This window comes from Dendropsophus ebraccatus, chromosome 7 (assembly GCF_027789765.1).
Source record: "Dendropsophus ebraccatus isolate aDenEbr1 chromosome 7, aDenEbr1.pat, whole genome shotgun sequence".
Lineage (NCBI taxonomy): Eukaryota > Metazoa > Chordata > Amphibia > Anura > Hylidae > Dendropsophus > Dendropsophus ebraccatus.
In genome coordinates, this window is record NC_091460.1 from 19,274,601 (window position 1) to 19,291,465 (window position 16,865).

The 16,865-nt window shown below is 40.7% G+C and overlaps 1 protein-coding gene across 1 annotated transcript in view; it reads right to left on the minus strand.

Annotated features, from left to right (window-relative positions):
- Nucleotides 1-903: 903 nt before the first annotated feature.
- The window catches only part of CYP26B1 (cytochrome P450 family 26 subfamily B member 1), a 73,371-nt gene continuing 57,409 nt past the window's right edge, over nt 904-16,865 (minus strand). The window contains exons 3-7 of the mRNA XM_069977170.1: nt 15,025-15,249; nt 9,214-9,489; nt 7,620-7,775; nt 6,277-6,558; nt 904-4,666 (exon numbers count right to left, since the gene is read on the minus strand). Of these exons, the coding sequence (XP_069833271.1) occupies nt 4,274-4,666; nt 6,277-6,558; nt 7,620-7,775; nt 9,214-9,489; nt 15,025-15,249 (1,332 nt within the window). The 3' untranslated portion in view covers nt 904-4,273. The remainder of the gene's footprint in view (nt 4,667-6,276; nt 6,559-7,619; nt 7,776-9,213; nt 9,490-15,024; nt 15,250-16,865) is intronic.

The window sequence follows — 16,865 nt, forward strand, 5'->3', positions numbered from 1 at the left end:
GTGTCCCAGTAAGGGTGTCTCCTAAGTAACCGAAATATTTAGATCACACATATCTGGCAAGCATCATCGCTGGGAAGGAATAGCCTATATGTAACATTATTCCATTTCAGTTTCTTGACCTGTATGTTTGAGGTCAATTCATTCTTGCATTTCAACAAAATTCCAATGGAAATGTTAGGCAATAAAGAAATGCGTAATGGCAGCATCATGACAGAAGTCAAGGCAAAGAATTTTTCTTACTGTCCCAGACCCGAGTTGGAAAATAGAAGAAGTCAAAATGGATGTCACTGCAAAGCCGAATACTTACAAAGATTTTCCTATATGATTGGAATGGTTTTTAATCGGCAAGAAGGCAATATGTAGGTACTTCAAAAGCTAAAAAAAAGTGCTATGGTGGCCTTGTACATTAGATGAATATTAGTGGAACCAGTTGACCACTTAATGTGCATGGGAGTATCTCAACTCTTCTGCCGTGTCAGAATCAACTTTATGTGTGCATGGTGTAACATGGAAGTAAAAGTCTGGAAGGGACAGACTTTGATATGGCATAGTGTGAACAGTGGTATTGGAGTGCAGTCCATTTTTTGTTTTTTTTTTATTATGTCTGTGTAACATGTCAAAGTGATAGGGACACTTTACGCTGTGATTAAAATAAAACTTTGGATATGAGACAGACCCTGACCAATAAAAACTTTTGATAAGAATGTTCAGGAGAAGTTTGCCCTTATCATCGTATTTCCGATTCTGTGTCATGTGACCTGAACAGGTTTTATTGAAACAGCGGGGAGAGAAGAGTGCATGACAAAAACACACAAAAGACATTGTTTTCATTTCTTTTCATCTTTTTATTACTGAACTCTATAAAATTGTTGTACTGATTATTTTAAGATCACAAAATACACAACATTAAATTTTAATATATGACACATAATACTATATACATACATTGGAAAAAACCACATGACATATAAAACAAGAGACACGTTCATTGGGCATCAATTCATAATAACAAAAAAATAATAATAAAAATAATAATAATAAAAACACAAGTGCTTCTTTTAATATTACAAATGACAGCTATATAAACATATTAATATCTGAACAATGTGTACAAATAAAGGGCGAACCATACTTTACTAAATAATTATTTAACAACAGGAGGGGCAAAAACTTTATACTAAACATCTATCTGAAATATAACAAAATAGCACTTATAATAGTTTATAGGATGGGGGAAGGGGCAATGTCAGTGAATGTTGCGTAAAAAATATAGTGAATTAGTCTATCGGACCGGACACGTGAAAAATAAATCTGATATTCAAAGTGCTTAATCTGCAAATCTATTGCAGGACCATGGTTACTCTCTAGTCAAGTTGTATGAAGAGGAATGGTGTTTTTGAAGAAGCATCAGAAAGCCTTTACATTGTGGCATGGTGTCAATGGCGGCAGTGGACTGTAGAATATTAAAAAGCTATATTATATAACTATGTGTGTCTATCCGGCCACAGAACATAATATAGTCCCCCAAGTTCAATGAACATTGTAGCTCAAAAGGATGGTTATTAGAGATGAGTGAACCGGGTTTGAGTCGATCCGAACCCGAACGTTCGGCATTTGATTAGCTGGGGCTGCTGAACTTGGATAAAGCTCTAAGGTTGTCTGGAAAACATGGATACAGCCAATGACTATATCCATGTTTTCCACATAGCCTTAGGGCTTTATCCAACTTCATGCTCGAGGTTCGCTCATCTCTAATGGTTATTAATGATATCTCGAATAGCTAGACCAATGAAACGTGACAAGGTGGACATGGTTGCTTATCATCTCATAAAGGAAGCCTACTAGTCACTGTGATATATGATGGGTGGTAGTAGTAACCATAGTTAGGGCCTGTTAGTTCTGAAATGCTGACAAATCAGCAGCCTTTGGCTGCACATCTCCCCATGTACTTGGGGATGGGAGGCTGATTGGCAGAAAGGGCCACGTGACTGATCGAGCCTTTTTGAAGACTCTGTAGATGCTGTTTCCCAAAATCGGAGCTTGTTTACATATGGACGTCTTATAGGGCCCTTAACTGAAAGAAAAACTCTAAACATTCTTGAGAAAATAGGAAAAACACTTATTCTCGTAGTAGGGATCCTCCTTCTAGAACAAGTGCATTGGCCAATATTTTAATCAGAACATTCCTCTAGTCTACAGTGGATATGACCAGACCAGATGACATTAACAATTATTGTTAAAAAAAAAAAAAAGAATTAGTTCCAATCGGTTGCAACTTTTTGGTCGTAAGAGACACATAAATTGCTTAAAATATTTCTCTGTCCTTACATTGTACATTCAGATAATGATTCAATGTGGAATCTGACAGCACTTTTGGAGAAGTTGATATACCAAAAATGTGAGTGGCTGAAAAGAGGGGATATTTCTGTGACACATTGGAACTGACATATATGACCCCACCAGCTTTATGTTTCTATAGAGTGAATAAATAGTATATAAATAATACACAGGGTAGCATAAAGGTTGCACTCCAGTGACTGCTATTCTCCCATCTAATGACAACCCCATTAATATGAGATTTGTCTAGCTTACTTCTTACCAAATATCCACATATATATGAATCCAGGCTTATTCTAACAATAAAAAATGCTTCAACGTTAAGAAAACATGAAAAACAATCTTTTCCTGTTAAAGAAGGTAGGAAATTAAGTCAACACTGGGGTGTTATATAGAGAATATAATGCTTTGTATTGTCATCTGCAACATAGTCAATATGAGTCTAGTTAGATGGAATTAACATTATTTGTAGATTTGCAAACTTAGATTTTAGAATGTCAGAGCAAGAGAATTAAGGTAGCCATATACATTTGACTTAAAATAAACCTATCAGTTTTGATGGGACGGGTTGACCGTCTTCATGTATGAGGAGTTTGGCCAATATTTGTTGGAGAAAAATGGGATCGAACATGTTGTTTTTCAACATGGCAGGCTTTTATTCCCAAGGGGGATAAGCCATTGCCTGGAGGTGTCTGGAGGGAATTAAAAGATCTGATGGAGACAAAGATGTCTGGAGGGGGACAGATGTGAAGGACTTACAGCTTGATCCAACACAGAATGACCTAAGCCACCAGTAACATTAAACAACATTTTCTTGCAAAATCTTGTTAAGCCATTAAAAGGAAAGGCCACTAAACTACCAGAAAAAGCAATGTCGTAGAGGTAAGTGATCACTGAGTCCTGGCTCTTGCCTGGTGGAAGGCTTTATGGAAAAACATACTGGCCTACCAGAAAAGCAGGTAAATGAGACCCTGTTCAGTTAAGGCACTAGCCTCTAAATCTAGAGATCTTCAAAAAAAAGACTTGTCCTCAAATATATAGATCCTCATGTGATGTGCTAGATGTACATTTATATCTCTACTACTCTCAGCACCATGGAACTTATGTGTCTACTATCAGAACTAAGATGACAGAAGAAAAAGTCATGCAGTATTAATATAAAAAAGCTAGCTGAGATTGAAGACCACTTGGCCCAACCATAATAATCACCAAAGTGCTAAATGGGACGGGGAGAAGACCTATCAGTGGTGTCCACCTTTAGCTTCATCTTAATGGAAAAAGAAAACATTCTGTGCTTCCAGTGATTTGCTGGGTCCTGCATTCCAGATCTTGACCACCATGGTTCTAATGTAAACTCGATAATTGCTAGCATCCTATCGCTATAGAATGCTCAATATGTCGACCCGTCACAAAAAGCTTTAGTCCAAAAGCTTTTTTTTTTTTTTTTTTGTCTCATAAACAATACAATAAGGCAGGTCTAGAAACGAAAGTAGGAAAACCCTGGCATCCCTGATGTGTGTAACACTGAAACAAGCTTTTGGAATAAGGATGAAAAAGCAACTTTCAGGGAAGGTCTTGTAAACAGCTGAAGACCATCCAAGAATCATTCAATACTGAGACCAACCAGCTTTGCAATAATCCCTTTAACAAGTCAATGTCTGTCTGGTGTTCTCCAAGTGTCCTTCTCTGCAGCAGGATTCATAAATATTGGACCTGGATCCATTTTTGTCACTTAAAGTATATATGTTAATATATTTAAGTTAAGCATTCCACAGAGATATATTCATGGTTTGGTGGCTCGGTATACTTAAGTTAGTCTTATGGATATATTTTTCTTGGTCATGACTGTGTAGATCTGATTACCGATCGTGTGCTTATTCCCCTTTTTGCCTTCTCCTTGATGGTTCATCAAAAAAAGAAATGAAGATATTGAAGGCTACACTGTTGCTCCCAACATGGCTTCTGTCTCTGTCACAATTTCATTTTGGTTGGAATCGAGTCCATAAAATCTTACTTTTAGTTCGCCAGCTGGATGGACCACAGGGACTGGCATGATTTTTGGAAAAGTTCTGGTTGCCAGTTCAAACCTGCTCATGCTGGCCAATTCTATTGCCAAGGTCTTCAAGAAAAGTTTGGCCAGTTGTTTGCCCAAGCAGTTTCTTACTCCGCCGCCAAATGGCAAATAATGGAAGCGGCCATCTTTGTCTTCTGTACGATCTTGTCCAAAGCGATCAGGGTCGAAGACATGAACATCCTTGAAGACTGGAGCTGTGTCATGTGTGTCTCTGATGCTGTACAAAACACTCCAACCTTTTGGAATTTGGAAGCCCTGTATATGGGGACAAAAATTGCTTGTGTTAGAGCAGTCTCAGATTTGACAACTAAATTACCAGTTTCCATTTTTATATAGTTATCTTGTATATCTAGAATTGCATTAAAGGTATTGTCCTTTAAAAGAAGAAAATTCAAACAACAGAGTTGTTAATTAACAGGGAAGTTTTATGCCTTAGCAAAACGTAAGGGTGGATTATAAAGAGTGTATTCCCCTCTGAGGGACCTCTCCCATCCTGTGTTATATAGCTTACCCATTAATTTGAATGAACATTGTGATCCAAATAGATACCATGATCACAGCCGAATCGGAAGGTCTGGTCAAATGAAGCTGTTCTTTTATCACAACCAATCAAAAATTCAACATTTTGGCAATGGTGCCTTATTCAATTGCTGAAACGTTGCAACTTTGAGTGGTTGCAATAAAAGAAACAGCTTCATTTGACCAGACCTTTTGCTAGTGTGGTACCTCGTTGGCTTGTTGTCTTGATTATGTCATGTGCTAGATTCCCTGCGCAATACTTTGCACTATGAGGCCATGTTCACATGCCGTAAGACACCGGCCGCATGATCTTAATTTCTGATGAATTCGGATGTGGGTGCACCCATGTGTGCCCGCATCCGAATTCCCTGCTGCACATAATGGAGCATGCGGCTGGAGCCACACGCTTCATTGTGTGAACTGAAAGGTTCTCTGCGGCCACTATTCAATGAATAGCGTCCACAGAAACCTTTCTTGCGTGCCTGCTAGCGATCTCGGACGGAGTGTATACTATGGGGGAGATATATCAAAGGGTGTAAAATTTAGACTGGTGCAAACTGCCCACAGCAACCAATCACAGCTCAGCCTTCAGCTCTGGTGAAAGGAAAGAGGAGCTGTGATTGGTTGCTGAGGCCAGTTTGCACCAGTCTAAATTTTACACCCTTTGATAAATCTCCCCCTATGTGTATACACTCCGGTCAGGATTCCTTTAGCCTTCGGCACAACGTAGGTTAAGTATTAATCACAGCCGTGACGGCAACAACGGCCGTGATTAATACTTTACTTACATTGTATGAACTTGGCCTGATGCTGTTGTAGCAACACTGAGCACTCCTTACTAGGTTTCCTCACAAATTACACCTGATTTCTGGCGATGCCCAGCTTTATTGATCAATTGAGTCTGGTGCTACGTGACAATTCCTGCATGGATTTTTTTGCCACTGCAGGGTTGTGGGCATTTTTGAGTGGCAACACAACCCCGTCTACTTGCATGAGTGATGGAGTTTGCGATCAGGCAGCATGATATGGTGGTTCCTGGTCGTCTGACCAGTCTAATTGTCAAGGGAACCTTCTCTAAAATAGGGATCATTCATGGAATATTATGATGAAAAGGAGATTGAATAGAATCAAGATGAAAGTAATTAAAAATGTTTTTACATGTTCCTTCACATGAAAATAAACCCATAAAAAGTTTTTCAGAATCCCTTTTTTTGCAGATAGGATTTCAACCTAAGCTTATTGCCATCAACTACACTGTTAATAGATTATTTGTATATGTAATCCTTACCAATTTTTTTTAATGCTATCTGCTCATGTTTATGTCATATGTACTCCACTCTACTTACATCCAATTCAAAAGTTTGCAACACTGTCCGATATCCCCCCGAAATGGGACTGAAGAGCCTCAGCAGCTCCTTAATGACACAGTCGAGGTAATGCAGACTGCTGATGGTATCCACGCGTAAAGCCCCCTCACAGACACAGCCATTATGGAGGATACCATTCCCTCTAAGCTCCTCCCTCAGCTTTTCCAAGACTGCCGGGTGCTTAAGAAGTTGCATAATAAGAGAAGTGCTGGCACTTGCTGTGGTGGCATAGGCTGCAAATATCAGTTCCAAGGTAGCATCCTGAGGGTAGAAAAAGAAAAGTGTTACAAGAAACATATCTCCAAGTCTAAAAATTGTTCATCTACTAACAATGTAAAAAAAAAAAAAGACTTTTTATATCCTGGTTAAATATTTGGACTTTTTCACTGACTCCATTGTTCTAGTTAACGAAACATGCTTTCAAAGAAATCACCAGGATGCTCAGTCTTTTTTCCTTGTCTGGAAGTCAACAAACACTCTAGATACTTGGCACGGAAATCAATTTGGGCAACAGCCAAATTGTCCGAGTATGATTCCGAAACATGTAATTGATTTACGGTGTCTGCCATTACCGCCATATGATGTAACCAGATCTGAATCCAGCATTGTGAGCTAACTAATCTCCTGCCATTCTTGAGAAGCAGATGACTCTCCGGCAAGAACAAACAGGTTACCTTCTCTCCAGCCTATGTCTCCGACAAGAAGGAGAGCAGCAGGAAACCTTGTAAGGATTTAAGGATAATCTAAGTAATTAGGGAGCATTTACACCGTTTCTCAGTTTCTGAGTGTAGATTCACCAAAAGCGCATTAGCCTTATAACTTTATGCTAAAACTTCTGCCTTTCTTCAGACTTCTTTAGAACCAACAGTTACATAAGCTGTAGCATTTATCAAAATATTTCTTTGGTTCATGCTTGATGGAGACCAAGTAATGGACATCTATACAGTTCCAAGGCTTCTTGGAACAGCAGAGTAAATCTTCCTTTAGGAAAGTCCTGGTTGGTATTCCTTTGAAATGTCTTATGGAATTCGGGTCCTTTTACATTCGATCAATGTATCTTTCAAGTGGCCATTTAAATCTATTGCTACCGGACGCACATCCCAAGTTTACACAGTGAGATGTGCCACCAATAGCATTTCTAGCAATGCTACTGGCCAATAATCGACCTGTGTAAAAGGCGCCTTTACAGAGCAGCGATTTTCAGTAGCTATTTCCTGGGGAACATTGTCTAGACTATAAGATTTCATATGATAGCTTACGGTCTCCACAAGGGGAAATATTACACTCCAACAAAAATCTTATTTTCATTGATGGCTTCTTACCTTTAGCTCCTGCATAGTCAACTCATTGCCATGCTCCTTCCCGCTCTCGATCAATACATCAAGAGCATCAGTATAGTCTTTCCCTTGTGTGTTTTGCAACTTTTCCTGGATAGCTTTTTCCAGGCCCTTCAGTAGAGTCTCTCGAGCTCGAATGCCCTGTTGATGAGAAAACATCATGACTGTCTATCCAAAATATAAGCGTTTGGGGAAATATGAGCAGCAGTATGTTGGTCAACTGATTGGCACCATGTATTATTTTAACCATGAGCAGTGAAGTGTTTCCTATGTTCTTCCTCATCTCAAAACCAACACAAGTGTGTGCACGGGTGTAGCCGTGGTACAGCTGTGTGCCCGGATGAGATGTCAAGTAGCCACTTTACCTTGACAGAGATATTCATATGCAAGAATAGAGCAAAAAACTACTAGACCTATAACGATGACAAGCATCCCCGTCATTCAGAGTAAAGCAGGTTTTACCGTTATCACTATTGGGTATTCTTTAGTGTAAGAGCACTACAGAACTCTCTGCCATGTCATGATAGCTGATCATTAAGCAAATTCAAGAGAGCCCAGGGATTTCTTCTTGAGCCAGAAAGGAATCCCCCCCCCCCCCCCAATATCTGCCAGTTGGCATACGGCTACTTTGGACAAAAACACTGTAGCATAGTAGTTGGACTTCATTGACCTGTATCTTATTTTCAACTCTATCAACAATATAACTTTGTAATTATGTTGTGATACTTTTTTCTAACTGAACTTAACACCAGGACAAACATCGACATTAGTGCCAACTAACTTGATCCTACAAGCTGGGGGACCTTCCGTCTGACAGAATGCCTCTGAATTTTGTCAGTAAGCTATTTACGAGGCATAGGAAATTATGCAGCTGATTCCCTGCACGTCTCGCACTGCCCTAAAACCCATTAAAATGCAGGTACTTCAAAGGTGAGGATAAAGCACAAAAATGCCTCCAAGTTCCATGACTTATGAGGCATTTGCCTTAATCCTAAATTAAAAAATTAATGGGCTTCACCTGTAAGTCATGAGTGAAGAATGAGATCACACCGATGACATTTTAGGCTCTCTTTTGTTGGTTGCAGTTGCAGATAATGAGATTTCAAGGCAAGGAGACATCAAAGCAATGGTCCTCAACCTCTTGCTTTCCAGCTATTGCAAAACTAGAACTCTCAGGTTGGGGAGTGCAGCATTAGAGCAAACTGATGCATTCCAAAAAAGTTCAATGCTAGAGTTGAGCGACTCATTTGGCCATGAGTTATCGTCCATCAGTTATTGAAAGCATTTTCACTTAACTCTAATCAATATCATTTCTCAAGCTCTAAACCAGTGCCACCATGTTGGTTTGCTATCAATCTGTCTTTGCTATGGTCTGATATGCACTACAACATCTGGCCCTCCAGCTGTTGTAAATCTACAATTCCCATCATGCCTGGACATCTAAAGCTTAATGGGAATGTAGTTTTGCAACGGCTGTGAGTTTGACAACCCTGCTCTAGAACTTTGCATCAAAAAGATTGGGATGAGACCTGAATACAATGATGTTATGAAGATGTCATCGGCCTACATGGGCACGTACCTTACGGTAGCCACTGAATGGCACATCCACCGGCAAGGAGAACACATTCTCAACGAACTGTTGAAACACCTGGAACAGATGATTGAGTTCTTCATCGGAAAGTCTAAATCCTAGCAGAACTCGGATCGCCAGCCGGAAAGTCAACTTTTGTGCCTCACAGTAGACGTTGATGGACCCCGGATGACTGCTCCATACCCTTAAGGTGTCTTGAATCACCAGCTGTATTTTTGGTAGGTAGGTCTCCAAAGCCTCATGGCTGAATATTTTTGCGAACACCTTTGAAAGATTAAAAAAAATAATACAATTAGTTACATTTTTATAGACTATAACAGAAAGGATACAACGAAATCTGTGACGCCTACTCCACCGTGAGGCTGCCAAGTCTAGCACGGGCGTAGCGTTCTTACACAGTTGCTTGGCAACCGCCGAGCTAGAATCTAACATAAGCGTGGAAGTCCCGGTGCCAAAGTAAAGTTCAGCTCCTTAAAACATGATTGGCCGAAAGCAGAAGACCAAAATACGGCAGGATATTTGTCAGTCTGAACTCGTAAGAAACATAAGCAATGTATGAAGGGAAGAATTTCCCCACAAGTCAGCAGCAGTCAGTGAATGTAATACTTTCCTGGCTCCAGACCTATTTGCACAATACTCCTGTTTACCGAGGTTTGCCTACAGTAAGGTATCATGTCTGTCTTTTTCATCCATAATAGAGAGATCCCAGGAGTCAGTGACTAAACCTTTCCAAGAGCGTCACCGTGGTCCTAGCAGAAAGAACTATGGGCAAAAACTGAGGACTACAGGGTGCTAAACCTCCATCCATAGAGATGTCCTTAGTAAACAATTAATAATGCCGCCCCCCTATAAATTTATAATAATATGGATATATACAGAAATTAAGCAGGGGCATGATGTAACGCAGTCACAGGATTACCTAAGACATCTTTATCCTGTAAAAATACTACACACATACTTGTAGTTACCGTCTCGTTTTTTTAGGACTTTGACAGGAATATAAGAAATTTATATCTACGTGTAAAAAAAAAAGCCTTATAGTAGACACGTATGTCCACGGCGTTGTGTCCGGCAAGGTGCTTAATGTAAAATACAAGTAGTGCACCCCCTAGTGTACAAAGTGAGGACAGCTAGCACTATGACACATCACTGACATTGAACGTATGATCGCTCGGGTCTATTTAATGCCAGCTCCTTACAGCATCCTATATAAATTATGAGAAGGTTTTGTTAAGTTGATTTGTAACACTTATAGGCTGTGTTCATGCACCATTAAAACGATGGCCCCTTCTACTGGACCGCCGTCATTTAACGGCAGATAACAACTATTATTTTATAACTTTCTCCCCACTGAGAACACCTGCATCCAGCCAAAAGCTAGCTAAGTGTATGACCAGATTAAGACTTGAAACCTGTGTTTTAGTTCAATATTATGAGCCACGTAATCAGTGTGCAATGCTCCGATGCTTCCTATTCTGATCACAAGTGTGCAATGATCTGATCCTTCTTATTCTGATCACTGGTGTGTAATGCTCTGATCCTTCCTATTCTGATCACAAGTGTGCAATGCTCCGATGCTTCCTATTCTGATCACAAGTGTGTAATGCTCCGATGCTTCCTATTCTGATCACAAGTGTGTAATGCTCCGATGCTTCCTATTCTGATCACAAGTGTGTAATGCTCTGATCCTTCCTATTCTGATCACAAGTGTGCAATGCTCCAATGCTTCCTATTTTGATCACTGGTGTGCAATGATCTGATCCTTCTTATTCTGATCACTGGTGTGCAATGCTCTGATCCTTCTTATTCTGATCACTAGTGTGCAATGCTCTGATCCTTTCTATTCTCATCACAAGTGTGCAATGCTCCGATGCTTCCTATTTTGATCACTGGTGTGCAATGCTCTGATCCTTCTTATTCTGATCACTGGTGTGCAATGCTCTGATCCTTCTTATTCTGATCACTGGTGTGCAATGCTCTGATCCTTCTTATTCTGATCACTTGTGTGCAATGCTCTGATCCTCACTATTGTGATCACTTGTGTGCAATGCTCTGATGCTTCCTATTCTCTTCACAAGTGTGCAATGCTCTGATCCTTCCTATTCTCATCACAAGTGTGCAATGCTCTGATCCTTCCTATTCTCATCACAAGTGTGCAATGCTCTGATCCTTCCTATTCTCATCACAAGTGTGCAATGCTCTGATCCTTCCTATTCTGATCACTAGTGTGCAGTGCTCTGATCCTTCTTATTCTGATCAATAGTGTGCAATGCTCCGATCCTTCCTCTTCTGATCACAAATGTGCAAGCTCTGATCCTTCCTATTCTCATCACTAGTGTGCAATGCTCCGTTCCTTCCTTTTCTTATCACTAGTGTGCAAAGCTCCGTTCCTTCCTTTTCTTATCACTAGTGTGCAAAGCTCTGATCCTTCCTATTCTTATCACTAGTGTGCAAAGCTCTGATCCTTCCTATTCTGATCACTAGTGTGCAATGCTCTGATCCTTCCTATTCTTATCACTAGTGTGCAAAGCTCTGATCCTTCCTATTCTCATCACTAGTGTGCAATGCTCTGATCCTTCCTATTCTTATCACTAGTGTGCAAAGCTCTGATCCTTCCTATTCTCATCACTAGTGTGCAATGCTCTGATCCTTCCTATTCTGATCACTAGTGTGCAATGCTCTGATCCTTCCTATTCTTATCACTAGTGTGCAAAGCTCTGATCCTTCCTATTCTCATCACTAGTGTGCAATGCTCTGATCCTTCCTATTCTTATCACTAGTGTGCAAAGCTCTGATCCTTCCTATTCTCATCACTAGTGTGCAATGCTCTGATCCTTCCTATTCTGATCACTAGTGTGCAATGCTCTGATCCTTCCTATTCTCATCACTAGTGTGCAATGCTCTGATCCTTCCTATTCTGATCACGAGTGTGATCCTTCCTATTCTATCATGAGTGTGCAATGCGCTGATCCTTCCTATTCTGATCACTGGTGCAATGCTTCCTATTCTATCACTAGTGTGATCCTTCCTATTGAACCTTCCCTATAATCAGTATAATGCAATGCTCTGATCTCCATGACATATCATTACATGGTCCCGTGCTCTGGCCCTCATCCTCTGTCTACTAGAGTACTTTGCCCTTTTTCCCTCCTAGGGTGCAATGCTCTGTTTATCCAGTGTGTGATGCTCTGATTCCTTTCCTCGCATGCACTGCTATAAGGTACAGGGCAAAGACAGAAGACACTTGGAGGTGAAGCATGTACCCTCCATGTAAACCTCTTGTCTACAGGTTTGCTATGAAGCACTTGCCCCCTTCACAAGGAGAGCAGAAATCTCCATCCGGCAGACATGGAATCCTCACACCATACAAGGAGACTGCTCCGGCCAATTATATATATATATATATATATATATGGAATATACCATAATGTGCTGTTATGTAAGACTCCTTTCAACCTCGGATTACAGAAAAACACCAGACCAGACAGAATTACCCAGAATCCTCCAGATTATGATTATGGGATAAGCACATAAAGAGGAGCTGAGAACTTCTTATACATACTAATACAACTGACAGCTTTATAGCTACAGACATAAGACTAATGAAAACACAAATACTATTACGTATATACGCTATACATAGATCATTACAACCCCCATCGTGTCCCGACTAGAGATGAGTGCACTTTCAGCTCGGGACCCCAATGGTCAGAATTTGCCGCCTGGAGAAGATGGACGCAGCCTGAAGGACTGCCTGGAAAACATGGATACACCCCAGTGGAGGGTCTCCTAGAAGACATTGGCTTCTACCAGTCCTGCATTGTCACCTCATAGTCTGGATCTACTGACAGCGCTGATCTCACCCCACTGTCTGGCTGAGCCTTAGTCCTAAGAAGTTCTGGAGAAATTATTCTCCGTTCATTGAAGTCTAATGTGACGAGTCTCCGCTCTGCATTAAGAAAGCTTTTATTCTAAAAAGGTAGGAAATTCCTTCTCCCCCCACAGGAAGAAATCCTCTCGCCTATTACAAATCCCCGCCAAGCTGCATCATAAAAATAGAGAGACACTTTCCCCCGGACGGCTGAGGATAACACTGGGATATAAATAGGAGCTCGACGCTCACATGGTTATTTGAAGCTTCAGCAGCCGCCAACGGGCTGGGGTGGGATTGCCGCTTTAAGAGGCTGGTAAAGGAGGGGTCCGCTCCTGGGTTACTGCAGTTCATCCTGCACGTGCCACAAGTAGCATACACACAGCAGCAGACACAGCCTGGGATCCCTTAAGAGGGGCTGCTATTGTTTGGCTGCTCCCAGCCAGCGCTGAGAGTCGAAAAATTCAATGGGGACCACCGGGGAGCCTTTACTATTAACTATTTACAGGCCACATCTTATGTAACCTTATTCTCCTTGTCCCTGATGCTGCATTCATTGCATGCACGTGCTGCAGAAACAACCCCATTCACAGGATGAAAAAGAATTCTTTAAGGAGTTAAAGGGATAGTTCACCAAAATAAAAAAATATTTCAAAGCAACTGGTGCCAGAAAGTGTCAGTGCAAGAGTGGTTTTTCTCTTGGGATTTACTGCTGCTCTGGACAGTTCAGACAGTCAGACTTGAAAGAATACACCACTTCTTGCAGGATATACAGCAGCTGATAAGGTGATACTGGAATACTGGAGATTTTTTATATATATATATATATATATATATATATATATATATATATATATATATATATATAAATCATTCAAATCTCTGGCACCAGTTCATTGGAAAGAAGATTTTTTTTTTTAGTAAACTACCCCTTTAAGGACCTGCCAAATAGGTAGTATTTATCACATCACATATGCAGAAAAGTTTTAGAACGTCCTGATACACTTTGCATTATAATTTCTACCAATGGCTTCCTAAGTATCAGAGCAGGTAAAATGCGTCAAACCCAAGAACATAACACAGCAAGGAGAAACCAGCCTGTAATCTGTATATATGGCCGCTGTCTCTTAAGTCCTATAGCACCTAGAAGATATATAAATTCTCTGTATAATGCCCATTGAAAGTACCGTCGCCCTTGGAGTAGTTCATGATTTTTTATATATGAATCATAATTTCTCACTCTACAAGCAAAGCCTCACATTACTCTAAATGGGGGGGGGGGGAGGGGGGCACTGCTGACACCTGGGCCGCTACTACACCTGAAGGGTATTAGGACATGATCACTTTGTTGACCTCTTTGCATTGGGATGAAAAGTTGTCAAAGGATCCTATAGCCAAGATAAAACTCTGGCTTTTCAGCTGCTGCCTGACGCTACCTCATCCTATGTTCACGATGTATGTTTCCCTACAAATACCACCTCCCTATGGAGCAGGAATGGCCTTTAAGTCTCCACCTATCTTTAGGACACTCTCCTCACGGAGAATTAGTATCTCTTTGGTCCCACATCTCATAGAAAATCACCACCATCCTTTAATTGAAGACAACATTGACCCCAACAGTTGCATATTCTGCCTCTAAAGTACGTACACCCTTAAAGAGACAATACAGCTATACCTTCAATACATGTCATACATGAGAACGTATGACACGGCTGAATGTTTTTGCGTTCGGAATGGATAGAAGAGCAGTAAATGATGCTGCCAGACAGCTCTGATGGCGGTTTATCTCTTCGGGAAAAATAGAGTCATGTAGCTGATATCTTAAGCCTCTCCTCCGTACACTTGGTTGGCCAAACTTGCCGAATTTGGGAGCCTTTAGGTACTGATTGTACTGAATAATATAATGAAGGATTCGTTGTACCACCTACCTTTCTCTTGTGCCGATGGATGTCCCCAATAGAATTAGTCAGGCTGTTGGGCCCCAGTAACATCCGCGTGCTGCGGGGCCACTCCGCACTGACCAGGTGGTGCTCCCCCATCAGGATCTTCCTTACATTGTCGGCTCCCGTCACCCGGATGAGCGGACGACCCAGCAAGTGAGTCTTGAAAACGCTTCCATATTTTTCTCTTCTGGACGACTGGAAATTAGAGCCCTGGAGGAGAGACGGAGAAAGGATCCATTTATTAGAATGGAAGGGAAGGATTATGATTAGGATATTGGGTTTGTATACAGTAACAAAAGTTCCCATTCGTCCTATAGTTTGATCATTTATATCGGTGATCTCCGGCTTTATCGAAACAACAACTCCCAATATGTGTAGTGGATAAAGTCAAAGTTATAGGATGAAGATTTAAATCATGGAATTGTCCGGATCTATTGCAGTCGTACACCCTAAACCTCCTCCCTCTTCCCTATATCTTCTTTATTAATCTGTTTCCCAGACACAGTCCATAAGAAGGGATGTGGCCCTTCAGCACTGCACCCGGCCACAATGACTGGCACGCTGCTACCGGCCAGCTGGCCCTGAGCGGATCGTGCCGGCATGGTGTAATTACTGGAGGTGTTTGGCTGCAAAGGGTCTGGGCGCAAAGAAACAGATGTGTCTGGTTCTGCAGACTGGCAGGCGGAATCGTGAAAGGTGCATTGTCTGGGGTCACATACGGAGCTGTAGTCAGGGTGTGAAAGGTTACAGAGCAGCAACCTCCATGATTACAAGGTTTTCCTTCTGAACCCAGAATCTCTGCCTCAACTACCGTCATGGGGAGCGCAGGAGCGGACAAAACCGGGGCTGCTGCAGTGCTGCTGCTGCTTTAAGAGCATTACACTTCAACTTTTTTTAGTTTTTTTTACACACACACATTCCACCGCACAATCCATGCGAGGTTTAATCTAATGACTTTTGATTTCAATGGTTAATTTACGTCACTGTTCAAATGTAAAATGTATCTATTAAAAATATTAAACACATTGTTTGAATATAGCATTAGGCATAGTATTTTGATCAGTATTTGCAGCAGAGAATATTTATCATGGAAAGATTAGCACAGTGTCACTGTGTCACTCCTGGTTTTAGCAAAAGAAAAAAAAAGAGGGCAATAATGTGTGTGTTAACATAGCCTAAGACTGCTTGCAGTGTGAAAATGTGCCGCCTCAAAAACTGCATCAAAACTGTACCAGAAACGGAATAAAATGCATCAAAAGAAAAGACAACAACTGCAGGAACATAAAAACCTGCAACAAAAACTGAATAAAATGCATTAGAAATGTTACCATAATCTGCAACAAAAACTGCCACAAAAAAGCATCAAAACTGTACTGAAACCTACATCAACAACTGCATAAAATACATCAGAAATGCTACCATAATCTGCAACGAAAACTGCCACTAAAAAGCATCAAAACTGTACTGAAACCTGCATCAAACACTGCACCAAAAAACTCTACCTATTAAAACCTGCATTAAAAAAACAACACAAACTGCATCAAAAACTGCATCAAAACAGTACCAGAAATGGAATAAAATGCATCAAAAGAAAAGACAACAACTGCAGGAACATAAAAACCTGCAACAAAAACTGAATAAAATGCATTAGAAATGCTACCATAATCTGCAACAAAAACTGCCACTAAAAAGCATCAAAACTGTACTGAAACCTGCATCAAAAACTGCACCAAAAAACTGCCTATTAAAACCTGCATAACATAAACAACACAAACTGCATCAAAAACTGCATCAAAACAGTACCAGAAATGGAATAAAATGCATCA